The 26,738-nt window shown below is 47.7% G+C and overlaps 1 protein-coding gene across 1 annotated transcript in view; it reads right to left on the reverse strand.

Annotated features, from left to right (window-relative positions):
• ESYT3 (extended synaptotagmin 3) overlaps window positions 1–23,708 on the reverse strand; it is a gene marked incomplete at both ends in the record, with an annotated part of 41,376 nt that extends 17,668 nt beyond the window's left edge. Inside the window, 3 exons of the mRNA XM_080934284.1 lie at window positions 1,763–1,897; window positions 4,382–4,423; window positions 23,370–23,708. Of these exons, the coding sequence (XP_080790410.1) occupies window positions 1,763–1,897; window positions 4,382–4,423; window positions 23,370–23,708 (516 nt within the window). The remainder of the gene's footprint in view (window positions 1–1,762; window positions 1,898–4,381; window positions 4,424–23,369) is intronic.
• Between the last annotated feature and the right edge of the window lie 3,030 nt (window positions 23,709–26,738).

The raw sequence follows: 26,738 nt of genomic DNA on the forward strand, positions 1-26,738 counted from the left end.
ATTTAAATCAAACACAGCAATTAACATCTGTACAGTTTAGATGTCATTTGTGAAGCTTGTTGAATAATCCATTAAAACTTTAAATGTTTGGAAAAAATTGATAAATTATTGGGAGGAAAATCCAATCAGTCATACGAGGAAGGATTCTATTATGTTTCTATTCACCCCACAGAAAGTATTCTTTTAAAATATATTATTGGGCTGGACAGATGGCTCTGTGGTTGAGAGAGTTGCTTCTTACACAGAAGCTGCCCTTCTTTCCAACCCCTTTCCTGGGAGCCTTTGGCATGCATATGGTGCACATAAACTCACTCGAGCACATACACATATATAAAATCTAAAAATGCATTAACCTCTGAATAGGTCCTCAGAGAATGGAGCATAAATATAGAAAAAATGTATTAGAGTGATATGTCCAGGAATTCATTATGAACAAAATGTTTGTTCTACATATGTGATTAGTTTTCTCACATTTATTAATAGTCATTTGGTATTTTCAGTTTTAAACTTTTTGTGGTACCTGAAATTGAACCCAAGACCTTCCACATGCTAAGCAACTTTGTTTTTCTTTTGGACTCCTCAGAATGGTAAAAGCTGCAAAGGGCATGCACTGCCTGGCTCTGCCCGGGCCTCTCTGTGAGTGTGAGATGGGACAGGGATCCTATGGTCAGTCATTGCTTCCCAAGTGCATGCTGGGAGCAGAGAATTGCTGGGCACCTGTGATGTTCAGATACCCCAATACCTCACCTTCAGGGACACTCTTAGGGCACACACTCTATGCCAGGCAGGACAGTCCTGGTCCAGGCTCACAGTTGGACAAGGGCACCAGGCTAGATCGTGATTTCCAGATACGGGACATTGCTCACACAGCCTCAGAGGCCACTTGGGGCCAGGCCTGTTGTGCCTGCCCCATAGCAACCCTTAGAATCGGGTCCTTTTCTCTTATACATTAGGCAACTGGAGCTTAGAGAAGGTAGGTCACTGACCCAAGCTAACCCAAGCACTGGGAATGCTAGAGATACTGGCAGATATGAAAGAGGGGGTAGGACAAATGCACAGGGGCATCCTGGGAAAACTTCACAGTCATCAGTAGAAGGAGGGAAACTGGGAGGATGAGGAACAGAGAGGAGATAGGCAAGGCCAGGAACAGAAGGCTTTCGAAGAGCAGGATGAGGAGTCTAGCCAGTCACTTGCAGGGCTAGAATATCTGGTCAACCTCCTGAGTTTCAGTGCCATAGGAGTGGCCTGGTGGTGCAGGTTCCTCTCTAAGCTCACACAGTCCTAGTGCCTCTGCCTGTTGAGTGCTACAAACGCAACTAAAACATCACTTCTTTCAGGATGCCTGCTGTCTCCACAGAACTAGCATGATCTCCTAAGACCCTGACCTCCTTGGTGGGCCTGTCATAAACCACTAGACAGAGGTGATTATAGTGGGCACTGAGTTCAGCATTTACAACCTGTCCATCTTTGTATCCAGCTGGTTCCCTTCACGCTTGTTTCCACAATTTCTAGAAAGAGAGGAGCTATTCCCCTCAGCTTCTTTCTGCTCTCTGGTCCTGGTTTCCTGGGAACCTAGGAAGTTGGGTAGGATGGTGCACTGAGGCTGACAAGCAGGGAAACACAGGTGGAGGCTATGTCTCTCTGAGGCCCAGAGGGATCCTCATAATTAATTGACTGACCTGAGCTTAGGAGACCTAGGAAGAAAGGACAGAGAAAAGACTGCCCTGCAAGTCCAGGCTGACCTCACTGAGGCAGTACCAACCTTCTGCCCAAAGTAGAGCTTGGTGAAGGTGAAGGTCCTGAGGTGGGTGCTCTTCTCCCGGATCTTGGGCTCCAGTTTCTCCCGGATCTTGTTCTCCATGATCATGCTTAGGTAGGGCCAGATCTGTGTGATGATCTGCAGGTCGAGACAGAAGCCCTTGGGGGTCAGGCCTATGCCAAAGACCACACAGATCCTTTGCAGCCTGGCCCCATGGGTGGCATCCACAGGTCTCATGTTGCCTACCCACTAGCCTCCCTCCTAGCCATCAATCCGTTCTGGAAATACCCAAGGTCAGCAGCAGGTTCCACTGCCATGCAGGGGTGGAGGTACATTTTGCAGGGTACCATGGAAACACGCTTCCATTTAATTCAGTAATACAAAGCCATTAGATTTGAGCTAAACCACATCCTCATTCTGCATTGTGGCTGATATACAGAATAGCAGATGCTGAGGGTTTAAGAAAAAAACAGTGACAGAAGAGACTGATGAATTGTTTCCTGTGGGTATAATTTCTAGAAGCCAGCAAAGGCAGCCTTTAGTCCATTGCTGCACTAGGATGAGTCACAGGGCTGGTCTGAGAGCCATGTTTGGGACCAAGTTCCTTCTGATACCAGGATAGAGTGCACTCAGGCTCTAGTCCATATGCAAATATCAAGTGTACTTACGTAAACCCAGATGGTCTAGCCTCCTACACACCCAACTGGTTGGTACAGTCTATAGCTCCCAGACTATGAACCCACCCATCAAGTTACTGAGGTGAATGAATACTACAGGTTAACTATGACCTGTAGTCATAGGTCTGCACGGCAGGAAGTGTTTGTAAACAGAACCAAGCCTAGAAAAGACATAGCTGGAACACTAGGCAGGAAATGCTCAGCTCTATTGTAATCAATGGGAACACTGTGGTATTTTGGTTCATTGTTGACAAAAAATGATGTCGGACAGACATGACTATACGCAATCAGAATTTCCCAAAATAATATTTCCACAATGTTTTTTTTACATTATGCTTATGTACATGTGTGTGTGCACATGCAGGCATGCACTTGCACTCATGTGAGGTCCGACAACCTGTAAAAGTATGTTCTCCTCTGCTGTATGCATCATGGGGATAACCAAGCGTCCTTACCAGCTGGGCTATTGCACTAGCAAGGCACAATGACTTTAACTGACCTATAGACTATTTTTGTTTCCTTTTTTTTTTTTAACCTGTAATTGCCACTTTCTATCGTAGCAGGTGTGACGTGAAGATGCTGGGTTGCAGGGGCACGTGACAGTAGGAGTAGGGGCCTTGGGCTTCAGTATAAAGGTGCCCCTTCCCCCACTGTGATCCTTCCCATGGTCACAGCAGAGCCTGAAGGTATGGAACCCAGGTAAGGAACTCTGCCCCCTTTCTCAGAGGCCTCTCCCCTGCCACCTTCCTGAGCTCCCCAGCACTTCTGGCGCACACCCATAGCTGCTTCCAGGGCCGCGGAACACTCAGTGTTTGACTCAGGTTCTGCAGTGACCAGGACCTGGCTGGCATGAACAGGAAGTGCTCTGGAGAGTGCATCCTAGAAGCCCGGTACCCAGCTATTCACCACACAAGCCAGGTCACTCCTAAAACAGCTAGCTAAACTGCTCTAAATTCTTCCTGAAGGCTGGGAGCAGTATCTAATGTACTTGGCAATGATCTTTCCAGGAATGTGCGGATATCAAATCATCAGGGATGCCAGCTAGTACCTGACTTATGCGAGTGCTGCTGTGGACCAAGTCTCCTTCTAGAGTTAAGGAAGAGTCTGAGAGTCGGGAGCCTGTAGGCATAGGCTACAGGCGAGCCCTCACAGATCATGCCAGGGGGATGGGACTCAGGCTGCTGAAAGTCAGGATTCATGATGCACATGGGTCAGAAGGCAGAGGACATGGAGCAGGGCCAGCACAGGGGGAGTTTTCTTAGCTGAACTTTCTCCAGTACCCCATACTCACCATGGGACTGGTGATCATAATCATACCCATTTCACAGATAAGGAAACTGGTTCAGAGATGTTAGGCAAATCATTCAAGGTTGCACAGCAGTGGTGGTGTAGCAGGGCTAGGAGCCACACGGAATCCAGATGCTGTGTCTAATTAGTATGGTCCTTTACTTAATGATCTCAAGGGGAGGTTAGGGTTGTACTTTTCCCTATAAATTTTCTCTATTTTTTAAACATTTCTTCTCAGTCTGGATATTAATTTAAAACTGATTTAAACAAGGATGGGGAAGAGGAAAGGGAGAAAACTCTTCTGTAAATGAACTAATGAGAGACACCTGTCACTCAAGCTTGGCCTGTCACTCAAGCTCAGCCTGTCACTCAAGCTTGGTCTGTTATTCAAGCTGGGCCTGCCACTCAAGCTCTGCATAGAGGGCCTGTCACTCAAGTTCTACTTGCAGGGACCTGTCACCCAAGCCGAGCAGTGCAAGGGCCTCTCTGTCCATCCCTCACAGGAGTACTGTCTGAGGCCTGGGTCTGCACAGCAATCGGATCAGCATTGCTCGGGGACTCCATCGGGGAGCAGCTGATGGGCTGCAGTGGGGATGCCCAGGCCTGCAATGAGTCCAGCATCCCTGCCCACCGGTACCCTGCCTGCCCATGACCTTACCTTATTAGCCCACTCCACACGCTCCACATCTGGGAAATGTATCTAGAAAAGAGAAACCCCAAGAGGAATTTAAGCAAGAGCCACATATCTGGCAAGCCGGGCCCTGCTGCCTGGAAGGTAGGTGACTCGGTGAGTCCCACCCCTTGCCTGTGTCTGGGCTCCTGCCTCTGCAGAGGTCACAAAGGTACCCTCAGCATCCACTGCACACCCGGCCCTGCCAACTCAAGAGCCCGTCTGCTCTCTGAGCTCTGCTTTGATTTCACAGAAGAGCCTTCTAGGCCCGAGGAAGACTCCCAGCAGTCTCTCTTTCCCATCCAGCTATGCTGAGGCGTTGCTGGAGAATGTTCCTTTGCTCACACACTAGACACCCCCAACTTAGTTTGCACCTCACAAATCTTACTTATTCATGTCAACGAGGCAAACGACATAGTCTGTGCAAACAGCAACAGCACCTCAGCAAATGCAAAACTTAGCTAAACAAAAAGAAATTCGGAATTTTGTCAGGAAATGTCAGCACTCCTTGACAGCCATCTTTAAGAGAGTGCCATTTTTTTCAATTAGCCACTAGGGGGTGGTATGTGGCTGTCATAAAGTACCTACTATCATCTCTCTTTACTCTCAAGTCCCACCCAAGCCCCCCTGACTCTAGCAAAGAAAGACCCACAGGCCTTGTCACATAACCACTCCACTTCCTCCAGCTCCTAACCACTCCTCCTGCTCCTGGTGGGGTCCCAGGAAGCAAGTTCACGTCCACATGGCTTGCCTCAACCCTATGATATCTTCGGGGTCTCCTAGTCCAACCGCCCTCCAAGGTCCTGCACGTGCTGGTTTCCGGGGTACCAAACAGTCACCCTTACTTGGCTCTCCCTGTTTTCTGGGATTGTGTTTGTCACTATTTGTCCCACACTACTTGTACCCCAAGTAGAGAACGACGCTCCTCGTGGGTGTCTGATGGTTCTCCCCTGTAGAACTCAATCTACTGAAAGACAGCCGATTGGTCTCATGCCCGGTCCCTGCAAGCCTAGAAATGCGCAGCTCCCTGCTGCAACCTTCCCATATCATAGGACGTCCTAGAGAAACACGTGTGGGATAAACATGGATCAATGTTGACTGGATACATGCAGGCATGAAGGTAAAGCTTTTACCCTCAAGAGTGCTCAGGGCCATGAAGGAAATAGTATGCAGAGAACAGATCACCAGAGCACAGGGCAAGACTGAGACAGGACAAAGGGACCAGGAAGGATCAGCTTCAGTCCAGCCATTACTGGCACAATTGCTTTCAGTCTCCATCCCAAGCTTGCCGTAATCCCTGCTCTGGCACACAGTGGGTGTGGACCCTTCCACATTCCCTACCCAGGCGGTTCAACATCCTTGGGAGCTGAGTTGTTCTGCGTCAGGACCCTGGAGGCTGATCCAGCTCTGCAGGTCTAACGATGGCCACCCATGGGAGATGGTCAAATGGAGATTCCTTAACTGCCCGGCACTGCCTGAATCAGAGTGCAATGGGGTGGGGCCTTCTGACTTATTTTTAACAAGCTCCTTCGGTGATCCTAGAGTCAGGGCTGGCTCTGAGATAGCAAGGAACAGCCCACACTTGGTGTTAGGGTGACCCATACCGGAGAGCGTGGGAGCAACAGAAGAATCAGACTCACATTCCTGAGGTTGCCCTTAGTCTCTCTCTGCTTACCAAACCTGCCTATGGGGCTCTTTACCGAGATGTCACTCACAGATGGTTTGAAGCCCCTGGACAGCAATTCCATCTAAGAATACAAGACCACTAGGACATCCAGCCTGGAGCATTCTGGGGGCCTCCCTCAGCACGGATCTCAGCACCTATCTTCAGCCTTGTGAGCGCAGGCACACAGCCAATTCTCTGCACCAGGGAGCTGGAGACAGAAGCCCGACACCTACAGGCTCTGGTGTGAAAAAGTCTCTTTCCCACGAGAACTGCCATTTTTCATCTTCCTGAAGAAACTCTCCCCGCGCCAAATTCTCAAGGCTATCCTAAGTTTTTGTCTGTGACTTGTATATTTAGAACCTACTCTCTCTGGAATGTTCTTTTAATAGGGTAAGATAAGGACATAATTTTATGTCTCTGTCCCACTTCACCTAAGGCAATCTTAAGCACCATACAATAAAGCTGGGTGCACACGCCCTTCCTGTGTGATCTGGAGAGCGTCTCTAGTCCAGCTTCAACCCCATTGGTTTGATTGGCTCTTCACACTTTCATTTACCGACTTTTCCAAAATGACCTGGGCAGAGAGATCCTCCCTTTTTGTTTTTCTTTTCCAAACGTATTTAGATAATGGCAGTGTGTTATTGCATTGCTGTGATAAAACGCCCGAGATAATCAGATTATAAAGAAAGAAAGTTTGCTTCAGCTCCCAGTACCCCACTGGAGATCACCCACAACGTACTAACTTCCTTCATCTAAGCCCCACCCCTTATGGGCTTGATCACCTTCCAACTGCACCCCACTGAAGACCAAGCCTTTGCCACCAGGGCTTTGGGGGGTGATTCCAAATCAACCCACTGTAGAAGGTATTTGTTCTCCCATAAGAACACTGGTCAGATAACTTTTCTGCAGTTTTTAAAACTGGGGTTTGCAGTTACTTAAAAAAAAAAATCAGTATTTTATGGTCTGAGAAACTTTGCTGAAAATGAATAGTTCTAACTGTTGCTTGGTTTTCCCAGGTTATTTATTGGGTTTTAGTGGTGCATTTATTTCTTTTAGGCAGGGACTAGAAAAGCTCCAAAGTTGCTACATATCTAAGGCTGGCTTTCAATTCCTGAGCCTCCCACTTCTGCCCTCGCAGGCAGGGACACAGATACACATCACCACGGCGGGCTTGTTCTCATCTCTGTCTCTCGTAACAATCTCTCTCTCTCTCTCTCTCTCTCTCTCTCTCTCTCTCTCTCTCTCTCTCTCTCTCTCTCTCTCTCTCTCTCTCGATGTCCTTGCCTTTGCACGTTTCCTGTCCTTCACCTTATCAGCCAGAGCCTGTGATAGACAAACAGTAGTGGGGAAAAAAATCTACCATCTCTGCCTGGGTTTTGGCCTTCAAAGGAAGCTCCTAAGGACTTTGTGTAAGAGTCAGATCTCAGGTCAGCACTTGTCAGACAGAGTAGAGGGAAAGTTCTCCCACTCTCCTGTGTGCTTTCATTACACACGGGTATTTAGGATATCCAACACCTTCTATTGTCTACTGAGATAATCATGACCTTTCGTAGTCACCCCGTGAGCCTAGTTGGCTTAAGTGACAGTGTGTTTTAAACAGAACCAGTTCTTACCAAGAGGGAACCACGCATGATACTGGAACCCTAGCCAACTGCCCAGGACTGTGAAGTCCTGGATCTCGGAGGAGAATCTGTAACTGCAACTTAACTAAAGCAGCATAATCCTTAACTGCATTCTAAATATTTGTCCTTAGACCCACAGGAAAGTGTAGCGCTTACCCTTCACAGATGGAGACCATTACAGGAAAATACAAGCAGTCAAAATGCAGAGCTGTGGGGCCCAGTCCCAACAGACACATCTACAAAACAACCCCTGCACCTAAGGCTCAGGGGTCATTGCAGAAGAGGGAGCAGGGACAGTTAACAGCGAGAGGATCAGAGCCCCCACCTGTGTGTGTGTGTGAGAGAGAGCGTGTGCATGTGCGTGAGTGTGAGTGTGTGTGAGAGAGAGAGAGAGAGAGAGTGTGTGTGTGTGTGTGTGTGTGGGTGGGTGGGTGGGTGTGTGAGAGAGAGAGAGTGTGTGTGTGTGTGAGAAAGAGAGAGAGAGTGTGTGTGTGTGTGTGTGTGTGAGAGAGAGAGAGAGAGACAGACAGACAGAGAGAGAGAGAGAGAGAGAGAGAGAGAGAGAGAGAGAGTATGTGTGTGTGTACATATGCATGTAGAAGCCAGGGGTCAACATCTGATCCCTGCATTGGATTGTCTTCCAGGAACATCGAAAGGACAACTCACAGACATGCTAAACTGGATAGAGGAAAGCCTATGACCTCTCACCTGTACACAAGAACTACAGGCAACTAAGGAATTCTGGGAGCTGGGGAGACAGTGTTCCCCAGGGAAGAGCACATTCATTGGTTATCTAACCAAGTGAGCAAGAAACATCATACAGATGGAACAGGTTGTATTTATGTGTTTAGAAATATATATGTATAAATAATATATGCACACGTGTAACAATAATTAAGGAAAGAGAGACCATGGATTTGAAAGAAAACAAGATTGTGGAGGTGCTTGGATAGGTTTAGAGTAGGAAGAGGAAGGAAATGGGGCAGATGATGGTAATTATAATCTCAAAAGCTATCATTTTTTAAAAGGTGAACTAATTAAAATTTTTTAAAAAGAAAAAAAATTATTTAATTTCTGGGATAAACTCCACTTGGTTTACTTGGGCTTTATATTCCTGGGATTCAAAATGGTGCCTCAAAATTTCTCTCTCTCTCTCTCTCTCTCTCTCTCTCTCTCTCTCTCTCTCTCTCTCTCTGTGTGTGTGTGTGTGTGTGTGTGTGTGTGTGTGTACATGCATGTAGAAGCCAGAGATCAACACCTAGTGTTTCCCTCAATCATGCTCCATCTTAAATTTCAAGACAGGGTCTCTCATTGAACCTGGAACTCACCAGTTCAGCTGGGTTGTGCGTTCTGTTCCCAGCAGTGTTCTGTTCACAGTGGCTCACAACCATCCCTAACTCCAGTTCCAGGAAATCTGATGCCTTCTTCTGACCTCCCTGGGGACCAGCACACACATTGTATACATACATACATGTTGGCAAACACACACACAATATAGAGTGAGTAAACCTAAGAAGACATAAATGCATAGATTTAAGATTTCTAAAGCTCCCTACTACTCTTTCATATTATTTCTTCATGGTGTGAACCAAGATGGAACCTATTGATAATTCTTCTGTGGGCTGGTACATGATTGATTAACTTCTGTGAACTGCTCCAAGGGCGACTTGTTAATTATGTCTTATTAATAACATTTTACCTTGTGTTTATTTATTTATTTTTGCTTGATCAGCTGTTATCAGAGAGGGATAGAGGAGGGTTTCCAAGCCCATCCACTTCCCCATGGCAGCTGCCAACTTCGACTTCAGATTTGTATTGTGAAACACATTTGCCCATGATGGCATCGAATTAGCATCTAATTAGCATCTAATTAGCATCTAATTAGCACCCTGTGTGAATATGCGTCACCCTTTATGGTCTTCAGACTGTGTTAAAACTCATGCTGTCTAATATGACAGCTGCTATTTAAGTCTTCTTTTTGACAAGCTGCTCGGTTATATATATTTTTTTCTATAACCATTTTCAACATTTTAAAAGAGGTTTTGAATCATGTATGTGCGCATGTCTATGGAATTTGCGTACAGGAGTGCAGAGTCTGAGGCAGCCAGAAGAGAGCTGTGTTTACAGGCTCATGTTGTAGGCGCCCAACACGGATGCTGGGAGCTGAGTTTGGGGCCTCTGCACAAACAGCTAACTTCTCCAACCGTGGCACCCTCTCTCCTGCACTTAACAGTTTTGTTTTCCTTTTATTTTGCTTAGGAAAAAATTAAGTTTGGGACTGGCTGGCGATGGCGGTGGGGAAAGACACCTGTCGCTAAGACCTTATGATCAGAATTCAGTCCCTAAAACTCATGGCAGGAGAGAAACAACCCTCCCACATTATCGTCAGCCTCCACACGTTTACAAACACACACATACACACACACACACACACACAGAGAGAGAGAGAGAGAGAGAGAGAGAGAGAGAGAGAGACAGACAGACAGACAGACAGACAGACAGACAGACAGACGAACAGAGACAGCACAAAAATAAGATGGGAAGACAGGGCCGGAGAGACGGCTCAGAGAGATGGTTAAGAGCTCTGACTGCTCTTCCAGAGGACCTGGTTCAATTCCCAACAACTATATGGCAGGTCACAACAGTCTGTAACGAGTTTCACGAGACCTTCCACAGATGTATGTACAGACAATGCACATAAAATAGAAATAAATAGGTTACTATAGAACAGGAAGATAGTTTAGAGTCTTTAGAAACCAATTGGGTTTCATTATGGTATTTTTAAATCCTCTTGGTTGTTTCTCTCCCTGCTTCTTCCCCGTCCCTCCTCCCCTGTGCTCCCTCCTCCCCTGTGCTCCCTCCTCCTCTCAGGCTCCCTCCTCCCCTCAAGGCTCTCTCCTCCCCTGTGCTCCCTCCTCCCCTCAGGCTCCCTCCTCCCCTCAGGCTCCCTCCTCCTCTCAGGCTCCCTCCTCCCCTGTGCTCCCTCCTCCCCTGTGTTCCCTCCTCTCCTCTCAGGCTCCCTCCTCCCCTGTGCTCCCTCCTCCCCTGTGCTCCCTCCTCCTCTCATGCTCCTTCCTCCCCTGTGCTCTCTTACCCCCAAGAACCTCCTTTCCACCCTCATGTCACACTAAGTGCTAGGATCCACTCACCAGAGAACATGTAATTTTTGTCTTTCTGAGACTTGGTCACCTTACTTAATACCTTTTAGTCCCACCCATCTTCCTGAAATTTCAATCAATCAATTTTTCTTAATAGTGGAGTAAAATTCCATTGTGTATTATGCCACTGCTATAATCTGTCATTGGCTAGATGTCTAGGCTGGGTCCATTCCTTTGCTCCTGTGAATAATGCATCAATAACTTGGATGGGAAACAATGTGGAAGGTAGAGAAGATCCTCTGGGTATCTGAGGAGTTGTGTAGCTGGGTCAGATGGTCATTTTAGTCCTAATTTTTGGAGGAAGCTCCCCACCGAGTTCCCTAGTGGTTACACAAGTGCACACTCCTCCAGCAGCAGATGATGGTAGTAGATAAAATCCTACATGCTGGCCAGCATGTTATTTGTTTCTGTGATCATAGCCATTCTGACTAGGGTAAGATGTAATCTCAAAATGGCTTTGATTTGCATTTCCCTGATGACTAAGGATGTTGAACATATTCTCTGGCCTTTTGTGTTTCTTCTCTCAAGAATGGTCTGCTCACTTCAGTAGCCTGAGTACTAAGCAGCAGTTTCGTGTTTTTAATGAACTTTTGTAGTTCTTGACATATGATAGGTTACCAATCCAGTCTGGGGTATAGATCTCACCCATTCTGTGGGCTGTTTCCACTGCTGATAGTTTCTCTTGCTGTGCAGAAACATTTTAACTTCGTGTGGCTGCATTTGTTGATTCTTGTGCTATTGGAGCAGCATTCAGAAAGTTCTTGCCTAGACGGGCAACTTCTACTGTATTCCCTTTGTTTTCCTCACTGTTTCAGTGTGTGTGTGTGTGTGTGTGTGTGTGTGTGTGTGTGTGTGTGTGTGTGTTGTCTTTGGTTGATTTTGAGCATAGTAAGAGATGCAGGCCTAAGGTCATTCTTCTCTGGGTGGCTCTCCAGCTTCCCTGCACATGTGTTGAATATACTGTCCTTTTCCCCCAGTGTATGTTTTCTTAATCTATAGATTTGTTTTATTTTACATGCATGCTGCCTGCATGCGTGTGCACAGTGTACATGGTTGGCGTGGTACTTGCAGCTGCTGGCTCTCTGGTTTTTCCTAAGTAGAATCCCTTCACCAGAAGACAGACTCATCTCTCTACTGCCAGGAATCTATTAGACTAAAGATTAGGACTGAGTTCTAACCCTGGGTCAGCAGGACTGACCTGCAATGTGCGGAAGATCAGGGTTCCTGAAATAAAGGAGATTTTGGAGCTAGCTGTGATCAGCCATCATAAAGCTGGCTCTCCTGGGCAGCTGATGGTGATGCCTACAGAACTGATGGAGGCAGGCTAGCCAGGAAGTGGAACACTATCAGCCTGAGTGCTTGGGTCACCATGGAAACAGAAAGCAGGGAGCCACATCCCAAGCTTAAGAGCCATTGAGCATACTCTTGACATGTTTAGAAACTGACAGGAAAACATCCCTTACTGGGGGGCTTTTCACAGCCAAGAGTTTGATTGGCATCTCCCCTGAGCTTGCTGAAGCACCAGGATAGTCTCATGGAGTTTTAGTTTGAATTCTTATCTGACTGTGTAACTGTGTGTGTGTGTGTGTGTGTGTGTGTGTGTGTGTGTGTACTCATGTACTCACAAATCTATGAAACCATAGAGAAATAATAAGATGTACTGTCTTTCTGTTAGTCATGTAAAAATTCCAAGTTAATTTTCTGTGGGACAGAGAGAGCAGCAAAGGAAGGACAGGTGGTGGCTCAACACAGGACAAAGTCCCTCAGCCACAGAGCTTCTGTTCCAGTGCTCCAGGAAGAGGAGTCTCTGGGATCATCTGGAAGTGATGCTCAGATATTTATACAAAATCAAACCAGGGAACTTCCCGGGATGTTCCTTACACTGGGGGCTTTCTGTTACCTCAGGGAGCTGGAAGGTAAACTCTGAATATTAATGCTGTGACTTTGCTGCCCTACCAGACCTGCCTCTGTGACAGAAAAGTGTAGCCAAGGACGTAGAGGAGTGGGCTCTGGCCTGGTCTTTGGCCTCAGGTTTCTTGCAGGTGAGATTGCTAATTTTCTGCTCTGCCAACAAACATGATCCAGGGATACAGAAAGTGAACCTACTTCTAAGTGGATTAGGACTCTGGCCAGCTTCATTCCCCCAAAAAACTGTATACTATCCCAAACTATGCACCACAGGCAAGACTGTGTGTTTAAAAACATGCCAGGCACATGGCCCAACTACCAGGATCATTCCTGGGGTGCATGTGGAAGCCAGAAAGTCAGAGGAGAACTTGGGGGAGTCGGTTCTCTCCAACATAAGTCCTGGGAATCAAATTCATGTCAAGCTTGGCAGCATATACTGACCATGGGCTGATGATTTTGCCAGTGACATTTTGACTAGAAGTTGAGTTTGAGGAGGGAAACCTGAGTGAGTTCAGGTTCAAGTCAAACCCCCAAGCAGACAGAGCCCACCTTAGACACTCTATCTATCTTTAGGTAGAGATGTCCAAAACCTACTTAATACAGCCTTTGGGAACAGTGATTCCAAAGCAGTGAGGAAACAGGCCCCAGAGTGACTATAAAGTCCCATGTTGAATGGTCTGGTGAGTCTCTACGGAGGTTTGGGCCACTGGACCCTCTCAGGAGGAAGCAAGATGCTGGATGAGGCATCTCTTCAAGGGTCTTCCTGCCTCTAGGTGGATTCTGCTCCCTCTCTCCCATAGGGTTGATAACTCCTCTTATGAAACAGTGTAGTTAAGTGCAGGCATAAACACACAAACACACACACACACACACACACATACACACACACACACACACACACACACACACTTGCTGGCTCAAACTGATGAGACGAGACCCACACATTTTGGGTACTGTGCAGAGACATCCTGCAAAGGCTAACCACTGGTTCTCATGCTACCCAGACTGGGACTAGAGACCACACAACAGGGGCTGACCCAGCGGTTTTGTAGGAGAGCAGTTCCTGGCTTTTACTCATCCTTCTCATGAGGAAGCACAGTCCCCACCTCTCCCCCTTTAATCAGGAGGCAAATATTTAGACATGAAAACTCCCGTTTTTACTTTTTGCTTTAAGACAGAGCTCTTTAAATAATCCGGGCAGGATTCTAACTTGCCTTCCTCCTTTCTCAAACCCCCTGAGTCTGGAGATTACATCGTGCGACACACCTGGCTGACAACTACTTTTAAATTGACCCCTTTCTGCTTTAAATTACCCTGCTAAACGTGCTCACAGGAAAATAATTGCTCTGCTAACCTGTCTGGCGCTAAATCCACAGGCTCTTAATAACACACCCAGCTAGCAAACTGGTCTAAACCAGCTGGAACTGAGCAGAAAGCTCAGATGGAACTCCAATAGGGGCCCATCAATGACCTGATTGGTGCCCAGAAGCCTAAGGATAAGGACTCAGAACTGTCCACAAAGTAGGTTTCCTCAGATGTGATGTGCACATTATGTATGTGTGTGTGCAGGTGTATGTGCATGTGTGTGTGTGCAGGTGTATGTGCATGTGTGTAGAGACCAGAGATCAACACTGGGTGCCTTCCCTACCTTTTAAAACCTTTTTATTTTTTAGTATTCAATTTGTGTGTGTGTGTGCGCACGCAAATATGTATAAATGTGCATGCAGGCAGCTACGGAGGCCAGAACAGGCGTTGAGTTCCTTGAAACTAGAGTTGCAGATGCCATGTGGGTGCTGGTCACCAAACTGGGGTCTTCTGCAAGAGGAGAGTAAGCACTCTTAACCACTGAGCCATCTCTTCAGCCCCCACCTCCTTTTCTGAGGCAAGGTCTTTCACTCAGCCTGGGAGCTCACCATTTGACTGCCCTGGCTACCCAGTGAGCTTCAGAGGTCTACCTGCTCCACCCCCAACACCGGGAAGCAGACATACATGTGGCCACACCAAGTTTTTATGTGGGTGCTGTGGGTCTGAGTTCAGGTTCTCACGCTTGCATAGTAAACACTTTACCCACTGCAACATGGACAGGAAGTGGTCACAAATCCCGCTCCTAGCTGAGGAGCTACTGGGAGTTGAAAGCTGCCGGAGTAGGCAGTCCGTTCTCTTCAGGGGTACGGCCATGCTCTACCGGTGGACGGGCCTACAACCATGCACATACAGGCACTAACTGCATTGATCCCATGGCACAGCTCATCAAAGAACCTTCTCTCTGTACCAGACAGACTGCAAGTGAGACCCACAGCCAGTAATGTAGAGGACAGGTACCCATGGGGTGTCTGCGGGATGATCATGGGACATCTGTAACAAACCTCACACTCAAGGTTTAGGGAATGCTGTAAAAGGTGGGCCAAATGAGCCAGAGGACAAGGACTGCTTTATGAGTTTCTTCTAGGCAGGACAGGGATGTTGTTCCCATGCCTCTCTGCAATATGGCTGCCTGCATGAGACCCACAAAGACTATACCAATCAACAAGCAAACATGGATGCAGGAAAAGTTCACAAGGCCCCAACCTTAGATGGGGAGCTAGAGGCAGTCGATGGCTGCCAAGGAAGAGAGAGGCAGTTTTGGTTTATTTCTTTGTGGTGGTGGTGGTTGTTGTTGTTTGAAGAATGATATCCCAATCCTAGGGTGTTAGCTTTAATGCATGCAAGTAAGGACAATATTAATTGGACTCATAGAATATGTGTATATAATAAAATAAATATACACAAAGAGTTTATGAATTCCAGAGGAGGTGTGGAGTGAAGGGAGACTTGGGAGGAGTTGCAGGGGGAGGGGGGGAGAAAAGGGATAAAAAAATGAAAAATATGATATGATGATACATAAAATCTTCAAATTAAAAAAAAGACCATCACATTAGGAGGGGTACAGGTTGCAGGAAGCTGGTCTGGGAGGAGTTAAAGTGGGAGGTAGATATGAGAAAATCGTTTATGTATGAAATTCTCAAAAGAACAAATAAAATATATATATTTAAATGATCACAAGCTTTGACAGGAGTCTACACTAGGGAACTGAGAAAAATTACTAAGATTTATAGAGCAGTTATAGTATCATTTGTTCAGAGCGTTTTTATTTTTTATTTACTATTGTATTCTAGATTTTTAAATTTTACATGTGAGTGTTTTACATCCAAGTATGTCAGAGTTGAACGGGAGAATTGAAGCCCCTAAACTGGAGTTACACACAGTGTGAACTGGCATGTGGGTGCTGGGACTTATACCCAGGTCTTGTGGAAGAACAGCAGGTTCCTAACAGAGGGCTGCTGTGAGCTGAGCCCCCGAGCCGGGAGCAGAGAGAACAGAAACAAAGCAGCAGCCTTGCCTGGGAGATCATTCAGTCTGGAGGAACGTCAGACGCACAGTGTACACATCAGCACGGGAGCATGTGGTAAGTGTGCTCTGAGGGAGCCTGAGCCCAAGGGGCAGGCCTGAGGGTAGGATGTAGGAGACTCAGACTGGGAGATCAGAGGGAGGAACTCCGGGCACACCTAGGAACCTTAGCTGGCCATATGGGGGGGGGGGGAATATGAAAATACAGTCAGTAGTAAAAACAGTCAAGTAACTGACAGTATATTCACATCGTAGACAGCATGGCTGTTACCAGTGTTCTTAGAGGGTGTTTGTAATAGGCTCAGACTATACAAACAATGACGACACTGGAGAGGTGGCTTCAATGTCAAGAGCACTGGCTGCACTTGGAGAACCCACAACTACTGTAACTGTCATTCCAAGGCATCTGACACACTCGGTCTCCAACGGCACCATCAGGCATGCAAGTGATGTGCATACATACATGCAAACATTCATGCCCCTAAAATAGAAATCAGTCTTCCTTTAAAAGAATATCCAAAAGTAAGGAAAGGTTATAGCTTTTAACTTTGACATACAGCCCATGCACAGAGTCGTTCTCAAGTAGAACCATGTGTGGAGGACCCGTGTGTTTTCTAAGTCTGTTTTTTGTACCTTCCATACAGGGGGAATGTATTCACATCCATAGTTTAGAAAGGCAGGTTTTGAACCACTTTATAACCATACATTAGAAAGAAAACACAAATAATAACAGATGGCGAGGGAGTAGTTGAAAGGGTGTTCAGTGTCTTCAGCCATTGGGACAGGCAAATTAAAGCCACTTCGAGGCGCTGCTTTCTGCTACTCAGATGACCGTCATCAAGAAAACAACTGACAAATGCAGGCACGGGAGGGTGTGGGGAAAGAGGAAACCCTTATTCGCTGCAGCCGGGGTATAAGCCTGTGCAGCTACTACAGAAACCATGGGGAGGCTTCCTAGGAAAAACTAAAGACAAACTATCATGTGAGGCACCTGTACCTCTCTTTGGTCCACACCATAAGGACTCGGAGAAGCTGGCAGACCAGAGACCCATACACATATGTTTACTGCTGCACTGTTCACAACAGCTGGGAAATGGAATTAGCAAGAGGAACAGATCGAGAAAACGTGGCCCAAATGTGAATGCGCAGCCATAAGGAAAGATAAAAATCAAGGCACTAGCAGGAAAATGGTGGAAAACACTGTGTTAAGTAAAATAAGCCAGACTCGGTCAACTACCACAGCTTCCTTTGTGTGTGTGATCTATACATTTAAAATTACACATAGGGCATATGTACACATATGTATTTGCCTATATGGTCATAAAACCGGAAAGGGGATGGTGGGGGGCTGGGTATTAAAAAAGTTAGTGGGGGTTGAGGAGGGGAAAGAGGAGGTAATAGAATACATGATGAGAATAAAGGGGTACCAGGGGAGGTAAGGGAACCAGTGAGAGGGAGTAGGACACCACGGGGGGGGGGGGAGCAGGGGGAGAAAGACAATTAGAATAAATTATAATGACATATGTGTATGTGAAGGCCACCATGTATTCTGGCCTTGACACATTAAAAAAAAGTTAAAATTTTGAAGGGAAATTTTTTTAATTAAAAATAAATGTGTGCGGGGCTGGAGAGATGGCTCTGCGGTTAAGAGCACTGACTGCTCTTCCAGAGGTCCTGAGTTCAATCCCAGCAACCACATGGTGGCTCACAGCCATCTGTAATGGGATCTGATGCCCTCTTCTGGTGTGTCTGAGGAGAGTGACAGTATACTCACATACATAAAATAAATAATTATTAAAAAATAAATGTGTGCAAAGGAACAGGATTGTAGGATTTTGACATGGTCCAGAGAAGTTACTGGGTTTCAAGGACACATGACACATAGGTAGAGGGTAGGAGTGGCCCTGTCTTGCTGCAGAGTGTGTAAGACCTAAGTCCTGGGTCCCTGTGAGACTAGAGAGAGTCAAATCTCTATAGTTGGAGTACAGGGTGTGTCAAAAAATATTGCTCTGTCCCTGTAACAAGTCAAATCGGGGTGCAGGATGGGACAACCAGACATATCTTTAATCCTGCCTTGGTATTGATCAAGGAGGAGGAAGAAAGGGGAAGAGTTGCCCTGTATTGAAATTCTATGTTCCTAGAGATTAGGAAGCCCTGGGGCTCAGCTGGGCGAAGGAAGATGCTAGATATGAAGAGCCCCTGCAAAGGCTTAGTCTCCAGTGTGGCTGCATTCAGAGGCGGGGCTTTGAGGAAATGACTGGCTCGCCAGAGCTCTGACTTCATGAACCGATTAGTCCCTGGTGGAGTCATAGCGCAGAGGCATTGCTCAGAGATGATGGAAACATGAGGAAGTGGGACCTGGCTGGAGGAAACAGATCACTGAAGGCATGCATATTGTCCCACCCCCCTTCCTCTCCATGTGTGATGTCCATGGCACACTCATGCTCCCATTGCCTAACCTTTAGCCTGAAGTTTGTGGATCTTGCTTTGGCCAGAAACCACTGAGTTAGTGAGCCAAATCAATCGACCTTGCCTCTAGAAACCGTTTCTCGGAGTGTTAAAACTGTCACTGAAAGGCAGGTTAGGGTCCCCAACCCCTGTTCAGCAACTGAGACAGCTAGATTGTGATCCCCATGTCGTGACCCTCACAATTCTTCGTGAGGAAGCTAATACCTCCCAAAGTCACCAGGGGCATTCCCACAGAAGTGCCACCTCTGATTCTTAGGTGCTCAAGAGGAAGCTAGCAATTGGCTTCCATCCCTTTCTGTCCAGTGGGGAAGAGGCCTGTAATATACAAGGGGAGGGGCTGTTCCCACCCACAGTACTAATCTGTATCTACCATGTGACCTCCTGGTCACTCAGGTCTTTGCATGCAGGAGAGGTTGCCCCAGACACTCCTGTCTAAGCATGAATCAGATGAAGCCACAGGCAGCCTTGGTAAATTTAAATTTTGTGAGATATTGTGCTAGAATCTGTCTCACTTCCAAACCTGTGGAAAGTTTTGGGTCAAGTCTCCCATCCTTACCAGAGTCCTCAAATTCATGCCATAACCTCTGCTTCTAGGAAGGTTTCTTGGGCTGCTGCCTGCTTCAGATCCTGCCCAGGAATGTGCGACATCTTAGACCTCTGACCACGCCTTGGAGTAGACTCTCCTCACGGGCCTGTGTACCCACTCTCCTCGATGGTTCTTCTAGGGCAGAGACCATGGGACACTCATGTCTGTGGCTCATCCTGCAGGACTGTGCCTCACACATTGCAAGCCCTCTATACAAGTTTGGTGACTGAGCAGAGGATGAACACACAGATGCCTAAAATCCCTGTGCTGGGCTTGGAGGAAAAGGACACCTACACTCTGTCATATTTATTGCCCAATCCAGTTCTAGGACACTGCAAGGCTATGAAACATCACCAAGACATGGGACCAAAACACAGAGGACATGACTTAGCCTTGTCTCCTCTTCTTTCCTGAGGTTAGACCCAACTCTAAACTGACTCGCATGACTCTTGGAGCTGTGAGTATCTCAAGATAGGAAGCTCTCCCTGGTTCCACATGTCCATCAATGGCTTTGATGGCACTGGCTTCAGCACCAAGCTTTGTGAACTCATTCGAGAGTGCCCAGGCTCAGTGCATTAACTTCCTCTTATTAACTTATTAACAGAACCATCAGTGAGGACAGACTAGGATTTGGTAAGTTCTAAAAGGGTTGCTGTGCCCTACCACAGTAAGAATGGCTGATGGCCAAACCCAGAAAAGACAGCACTCAGGCCTTAGTTGTCTGCCTGAATGGCTAGCAGGGATGTGAATGAGGGACAATCCAGGGCTGCTGCTGCTGCTGCCTCTACACAGCTATCATTTTGAGTGGGTGGGCCACCTCCCTGGCTCTTGTGTTGGCATCCCCAGTCACGTGAAGGATAAGTAAGTAAGGAAGGTTAGGTCTTGGGTGGCGGTGTGAAAGCAGAGAAAAGTGGACCTGGGCTTGGTTCATGGTCAGAAGGATTCTCCAGATGAGCTGCCTCTACAAGTTCATTATTTTCAGAGAGGTTCAGAAGCCCCAAACCTGGTATCCCCTTGGTGAATGCCCAGAGACGCTTGGGTCTATATCTTCTCCCTCTTTTCATCAGCACCAACCTCCAGCAGTTCCCTAAGGGTTAACTGTCCCCAACACAGCTGCCAGTTGATTGCTATCAGCTGGCAGTAACTGAGTAGGCTGGGCCCAGAACCACAGGCAGACAGACTGCCAATGTTTCCCACAGTTCTTTCCACCCGCAACCCTGCCTCCGGCTATTTGCCTACCAACCAGCTCTCATCCCTCACACACTTCATCAGACCAGGAGCCAGGGAAGGGAGTCACCAATCTTCACTCTTTACCAAAGCAGAGCCAAAGCAAACACCTTTAATAAGGCAACATTATCAATGAATGGCTCAGTGGATGCCCTGGAAATGGGCAGACTGGTGAAGGCCCACTCCCATGCTAAGGCAGGAAAGCAACGAATACTGACCTCATGGACAGTCTTGAGGACAGAGCAAAAAGGCCCGGCTCTGAAGGCCAGTAGGTGCATACTCACTACGGTACTGAAGCCAGCATCCTGGAAACCACAGAGCAAGCCCAGCAAGAGCCAGGCAGAATGAGGTTTCCTGGAGGCTCTCTGTGCACCCCTCCTATCTGCTCACTCTCCATGGTCAGCCAACTCCAGAAAGATACATTTGCCACTGGGACACTTGTTCATTAGTTAACATTGGGGAAGTCCTCAGGAGGCTTAGAAAACTGAGGGTCATAAAGCAACAACTTTTACTGAACACCCATTGGTGATTGGCTCTGGACAACTGCTTTATTTGAGTTGTTTTGTTTTAAAATAGGGTCTCATGTGTCCTGGTATGGCCTCAAATTTGCTGTGTAGTTAAAGCTGGCCTCGAACTCATGATCCTCTTCCCGCTATCTCTAGAATGCTCTTTTTAAGATTTATTTTATTTATATGCATACACTGTAGCTATCTTCAGGCACACCAGAATAGGACATCAGATCCCATTACAGATGGTTGTGAGCCACCATGAGGTTGCTGATATGTGTACTTAAGACCTCTGGAAGAGCAGAGAGTGCTCTTAAGGGCTGAGCCATCCTTCAAAGGCATGTCTCACTCTGAACTTGAGGTTTTTAAATATTCGACACTTTACAACCAGCACATGGAAGCAGAGCTTTGGGGGTTAAGGCAGTAGTGTTGAGTGTTCTCTCTTTTGCATGTTAACCTCTATGTCGAAGCCAGGGCTTCCTCGTGAAAAAGAGGAAGTGGGCAGAATATTCAACCACGAGTGCCCCAGCTTTCCTACCTCATCCTGCATGAGGCTGGTCCAAAGGTCACACTTGCACCAAGCTGTGCATCCTTCCCAGGTAGTCATGGGAAAGAAACCTCTTTAGATTTCTTAGGAAGCCCGGGCATGCTAACTGTCACCCAGCCCTCTACACCAGGAAGAACCCTAGAAGACCCCTAGGTTCTGCCCTCACTCTAGAGGCCACAGGCAGCTACAATCCCTCTCTAGCCATCTCTGCCTGCTGTGCCCGCTACTGCCAGGTTCACTGATTTCCTCAGGTGGGTTCTCTACCCTCTCATCCCTTCCCCCCTTTCTGTGGCATCTTCCAAAATCTTGCACCTTACAAGGGCTACATCCTTCTGCCTCAGTCTCCCCAATGCCTGCCTCCTCTCAGCCCTGTCCATCATCTCTGACCATGTTAGACAGGCCACAAACATGCTACTCCTCAGAGTGTCCAGTCCATTCCTCCAGGCTGTGTTCACAAGCCTCTCTAGGCCAACAGAGCCTGGCCTAGCATCACCATCTTAATCCCAAAGCTTATCTAGGATCTGGTCCTCAGTGTCAGCCAACCACAGCAGCTCAGAGTCTGGAAAACCTAGGCTGAGGTAAGACCCTCTTGAGGGTAGATGACTATGGTCAAGGACAACCTGATGTGAAAATCACGTGTCCACTGTAAGCCTTTGACCCCTGATTAGATTCCAAGCAAGTTCCTGCTTCTAATTTCCCCAGGACCTCCATAACAATTGCTAATCATGCACCAATCTCCCACCTGAGGATGGCATCCCTAAGAGATATCATTTGCCTCCACTGTGCTCCAGCTGGATCAGACCTGTCCCCATGGCTTCTACTCTAGGAACATACTCGCTGAACCTTCTCTCCCAAAAATGCACGTCCCAGTACCTCAGAATGTTACTGCATCTAGAGAACATCTTGGCAGATCAAATTAAGTTAAAATAAGCTCGATAGCATAGATTTAAATGCTGAGATTGATGCCCTTGTGTGCAAAAGAAACACTTGGGCACAGGTACACAGAGGGATGTCAGAAGAAGTCACCGACAGGCAGGAGAGAGAAGACCAGCCTCGTAGAATGGACCCACAGATACTGTAATCTTGAACTCATCACCTACAGACTACTAGATAGGCCATGCTAACATTTTCTTCTCAACCACAGACAGGCGTGATGCACTTAGATTCAGCTGCAATTTTAGAATTCAGGCCACATGCAAAACATACAAGCCAGGGGAAACGAGGAGTCTGGGAGCCTCTGCGTATCGCCCCTGGGAGTCTGAAGTACAGGGAAGCAGAAGCCTTCAAAGTTCTGCCACACTGGGCAGGTCTGTCACACACTAACCCTCTGAAATGGACTCCCTTGTCAGTGTTTGTGAAACTTCCAATCCTAAGGATTGCCCGGCGCCCTTGCCCCCCACCCGAGGAATTAAACTGGTAGTACAAAATTTGTTTTTAAGTGAAACAGGTGGGGTTCTCAGGACCAGATGCACTTGAGAAACCATAGCCAGGCCAGCTGCCCCCAGGAGGCGGGTCTGTCCCTGGACTGTGAGTGTGCCCAAGGCCTGCTCATGCCCATAGCAGAAGAGAGACGACAGTGGTCCACGCAGTATCCCAGCTAGCCCTGCGGGGTATTCCCGCCTTGGCTGAAGGCGACCAGAGCCCTGAGCCCATGTCACTGCTGGATGTCCACATACGCGCCACGCCCTTCGCTAGTTCTTAAATCAACAAGCGGGTGGAGGAAGCGCCCTCTGTTTCCTATGCGGGCAACTTTGCAGAGTCCTGGACGCCCAGTTTTGATCCTGGATGTGTGTGTCCCGCCCCCGACTCTTCTCTGAGGCCCGGCCCTTGTGTGAAGACCCGGGAGTGCGCCCCAGCTCCCCCATCGGAAGCCCACAGCCCTCCTCCCTGCCAGGCTCACCCAGGCTGGCAAATGCTGGCCCCGCAGCTCGCGGCTGATGAACTCGCGTTCGTGCTCCAGGAATTCGAAGGCTGCCTCCAGGCGCCCCAGCTTCCCACGGCGGTTCCGGCGCCACCACATCCAGAGCAGGGCGCCAAGCAGCAGCCAAGTGATGCTGAGCCCCAGGTAGCCTGCCAGGTAGACGGGTGCCAGGTAGAAGAGGACGCGCGCCACGAAGCCGTAGAGCTCGGGCAGCAGCTGGCCCGACAGGCGCGGTTCGGGGTCCCGAGAGCGCTGGCCGTTCTCCGGGACATCGGGATCGCGGGGCGCGCTCTGGGCGCAGGGTTCCTCCGGCTGCATCTCGCTGTCGCCGTCTTGTCCTCTCCAGAAGCTTCACTCCAGCTCAGGTTGGAGCAGCCCCTGTGCCTGTGCACATCTGTCCTCAAGGCACGAGGAATCCGCAGCCGCGCCACCCCTGTTCTGCCAACCTCTCCGAGCTCTGAGCTCGGGTTCTACCAGCCCCGGACTACGGAGTCTGGGAATAAGTCCAGCGGGGTGGAGCTCTGGAAGCCAGGGAAACACGGAAGTCTCCGCCAACAGGGGCGGGCCCAGGTGAAAAGGGGCGGGCAGCCCGACGCGGCCTTGAGGGCATCCTGGGATCCCATTGTCTGGCTTAGATGTCAACAGAAGGGGTGCAGTTGTCCTTTGGGGTGAGCTAAGTGTAGACCCAACATGGATAAACAGCACTTAAAACCTGTTCCTTACACACAGTATTATCTGGACTTTTTGCGGGGTGTTCTGGGCCCTTCACAAACCAGGTCAACAGGAGGGTGGACCTGACTCTGAGTCTGGGACCACTCCCAGCTGGTGCTTAAAGCCTGCCATGCTCTTCTCTCTTAAGCTGTTTGTTACACACCCTCTGGACCCAGCCTCCAGCACAGCCAAGCTGAGCTTACCTTCTCCTCAGCATCATTTTCAAAACCCTCTCTGCAGAGGAGTCGGTCAGTGCCATTCCTGTCACCATTAGACTGGGAGCTTCCAGGAGCCTGGCCATCTTCACTCATAGTCATTTGCTTTCTCTTGGTGAGCCCAGAGAGGACAAGTGACCTGTGAATGGAAAAAAAAAGGGGGGGAAGCCAGCCTTGAGGTGCTTGGGAATCTGTGAGCCTTCTGCTTCTGTGTAGCCCAGGCCGAACAATCAGACCAAGAGGAGCGAGGCTCCATAAATTCAGACAGTGACTCACCTTGCGGGTGGCACATATTGTAGGCGCGCCTATACAGGAGATCACGGCAGTGACCGGATGGTGAGATTCAATGGGAGGACAGGCTTGGTTTGGAGTAATTTCATTCATTCTCTTATACAGCCAATGAAAGGCTTAGCCCCATGAACAATCAGAAGATGAATGTGTTCTCTTTCTCAAACCCTTCCCTCTTCCCTTCTCTTCCTCTCCACCCCCTCCAAAATTACTTGCTTGCAATGGGTTGGAGAGATGGCTTCAACAGGCTCACCAAGTTCATTTAACTCCAGCCCCAGAGGATGGCTTTGTGTACCACATACATACATATAATGTAAAATTAAGAATAAATCTCGAAAAAGTTATTTGTCAGAGTAAAGTTTTATAATAATGGATGTGTTCCCGAAGGTCAGATGCCTGAATCTTCCTCATTTGCTCTTGACTGTCTCATCCTCGGGGTACACTATGATATTAATCACAAAGCTGCTCTTTCCAGTGTCTTTGAAGAGTCAACTGCATTCAAATCTTATTCAGGTTTCTGAAAAGTCCTACAGACAAAGGCTGGTAAACACCATTTAACCCAGTGTTTCTCGAATTATTTGCTATGGAACCCATTCCTCGAGACACTTCTCTTTTGATTGACCCAGCTCAAAGGAAGCTAACATGAGGCTATATGTCAAGGATTCAGAGCTGTCTCCTGAAATGTGAGGCTAAAGGAACACTCAGGATACACAGATCAGGAAATTACCTGTCAGTACTCGGCTCCTCCCCCTTGTAGAATGCTGGACCTTCCCACCAGTATCCAGCACTAGGCTCCTCCCCCTTGTAGAATGCTGGAAATTCCTGCCAGTATCCAGCACTGCAGGAACAGGTCCCAGTTAGACTGCCAGACTCCCCGGGGAGAGGACGAACTGCATTCCTCATCCCTTTGCCTTTCACACTCACCAGGTCCATCACATCCTTACCACCCGGCTCAGTGTGTTTGCACACAGTGTGGAAGATGCATGTGAGGGAGAGTTGCTATTGCAAAGAAAGGGGTTGGTTGTGAACGCAATGGACACTCACTAAGTCAGATGTCCAACGTGAGACCTGTGGACATCCTTTGGGACTTTGCTGCCCCAGCTGGATTGTTCTCTCTGTTCCCAAAGACGCCAAGCTCATTCAGCATCAAAGCTTTCAAGTTCCTTCTCTGCAGAATAGCCTCCTCCTTAGTCTTCCACAGAATACATTAGATGAAAGAAGGTTATTAGATGTTTTCCCATTCTACTAAATAAACCCTGTTTATAACAACAGATTGCTTTCCTACGTTAACTATAAGAGACTATTGAGAATATGGCATCTAAAATCTTATCCCCCCACCCGAGGTCACACTCGTGCTGAGAATGTGCCTGCTTGCTATTCCTTCTTCTCACCAGGGTCTAGTTACAATGTCCCACGAAGGCTTTCTGGGGATGATTGCTGCGCACTCCAGGGAGAAGCATGCCTTCCGGGACTGAGACTGCACTCATTTGAGAGATCATCACACCACACACCTGCTCTGCAGAGAGCAGCAGCTTTGATGCTAACCGGCTGCTGTCACACTTGAACTGCAGCCTCCTAAGAGCTAAAGTCCAAACCCTTGTTCAGGGAAAATGCTCCTACTTGGAAATAGCCATTACATGTGAAATCACGTCAAAATCACAGGAGAATATGGTGAGCTCTAAACCCAATGATTAGTGCCCTTTTAATAAGAGAAAACATTGGGGTGGGGGGAAAGACTCAGTCAGTAAAGTGCCCACTGTGTAGACATAAGGACCTGAGTTTAGATTCTCAGCATTTATCTAAAACACTGGCACAAGCAGCAAGTATCTATAACCCACCACTGGGGGTGGGCAGACGCAGGTAAGTCCCTGAAATTCAGCCAGCCTAGCCAAGTTTCAGGTTCATTGAGAGAACCTGTGAAAAAGAAAAAAAAATTCCAAAAATCCAAATAAAGAAAATATGGTGAGAGTACAGGGTAAGGTAGCGCGCCCAGCTTATACAGTGAGTTCCAGACCAGCAGAGAGACATAGTGAGACCCTATCTCAAAATACATAATACAAAATACATAATGTAAAAATATAAAATACATAAATGCATATATAAATAAGATGCAAATTGAAGAAGGAAAACAGCC

The sequence above is a fragment of the Micromys minutus genome (genome assembly GCF_963924665.1).
Source record: "Micromys minutus genome assembly, chromosome: 21".
NCBI lineage: Eukaryota > Metazoa > Chordata > Mammalia > Rodentia > Muridae > Micromys > Micromys minutus.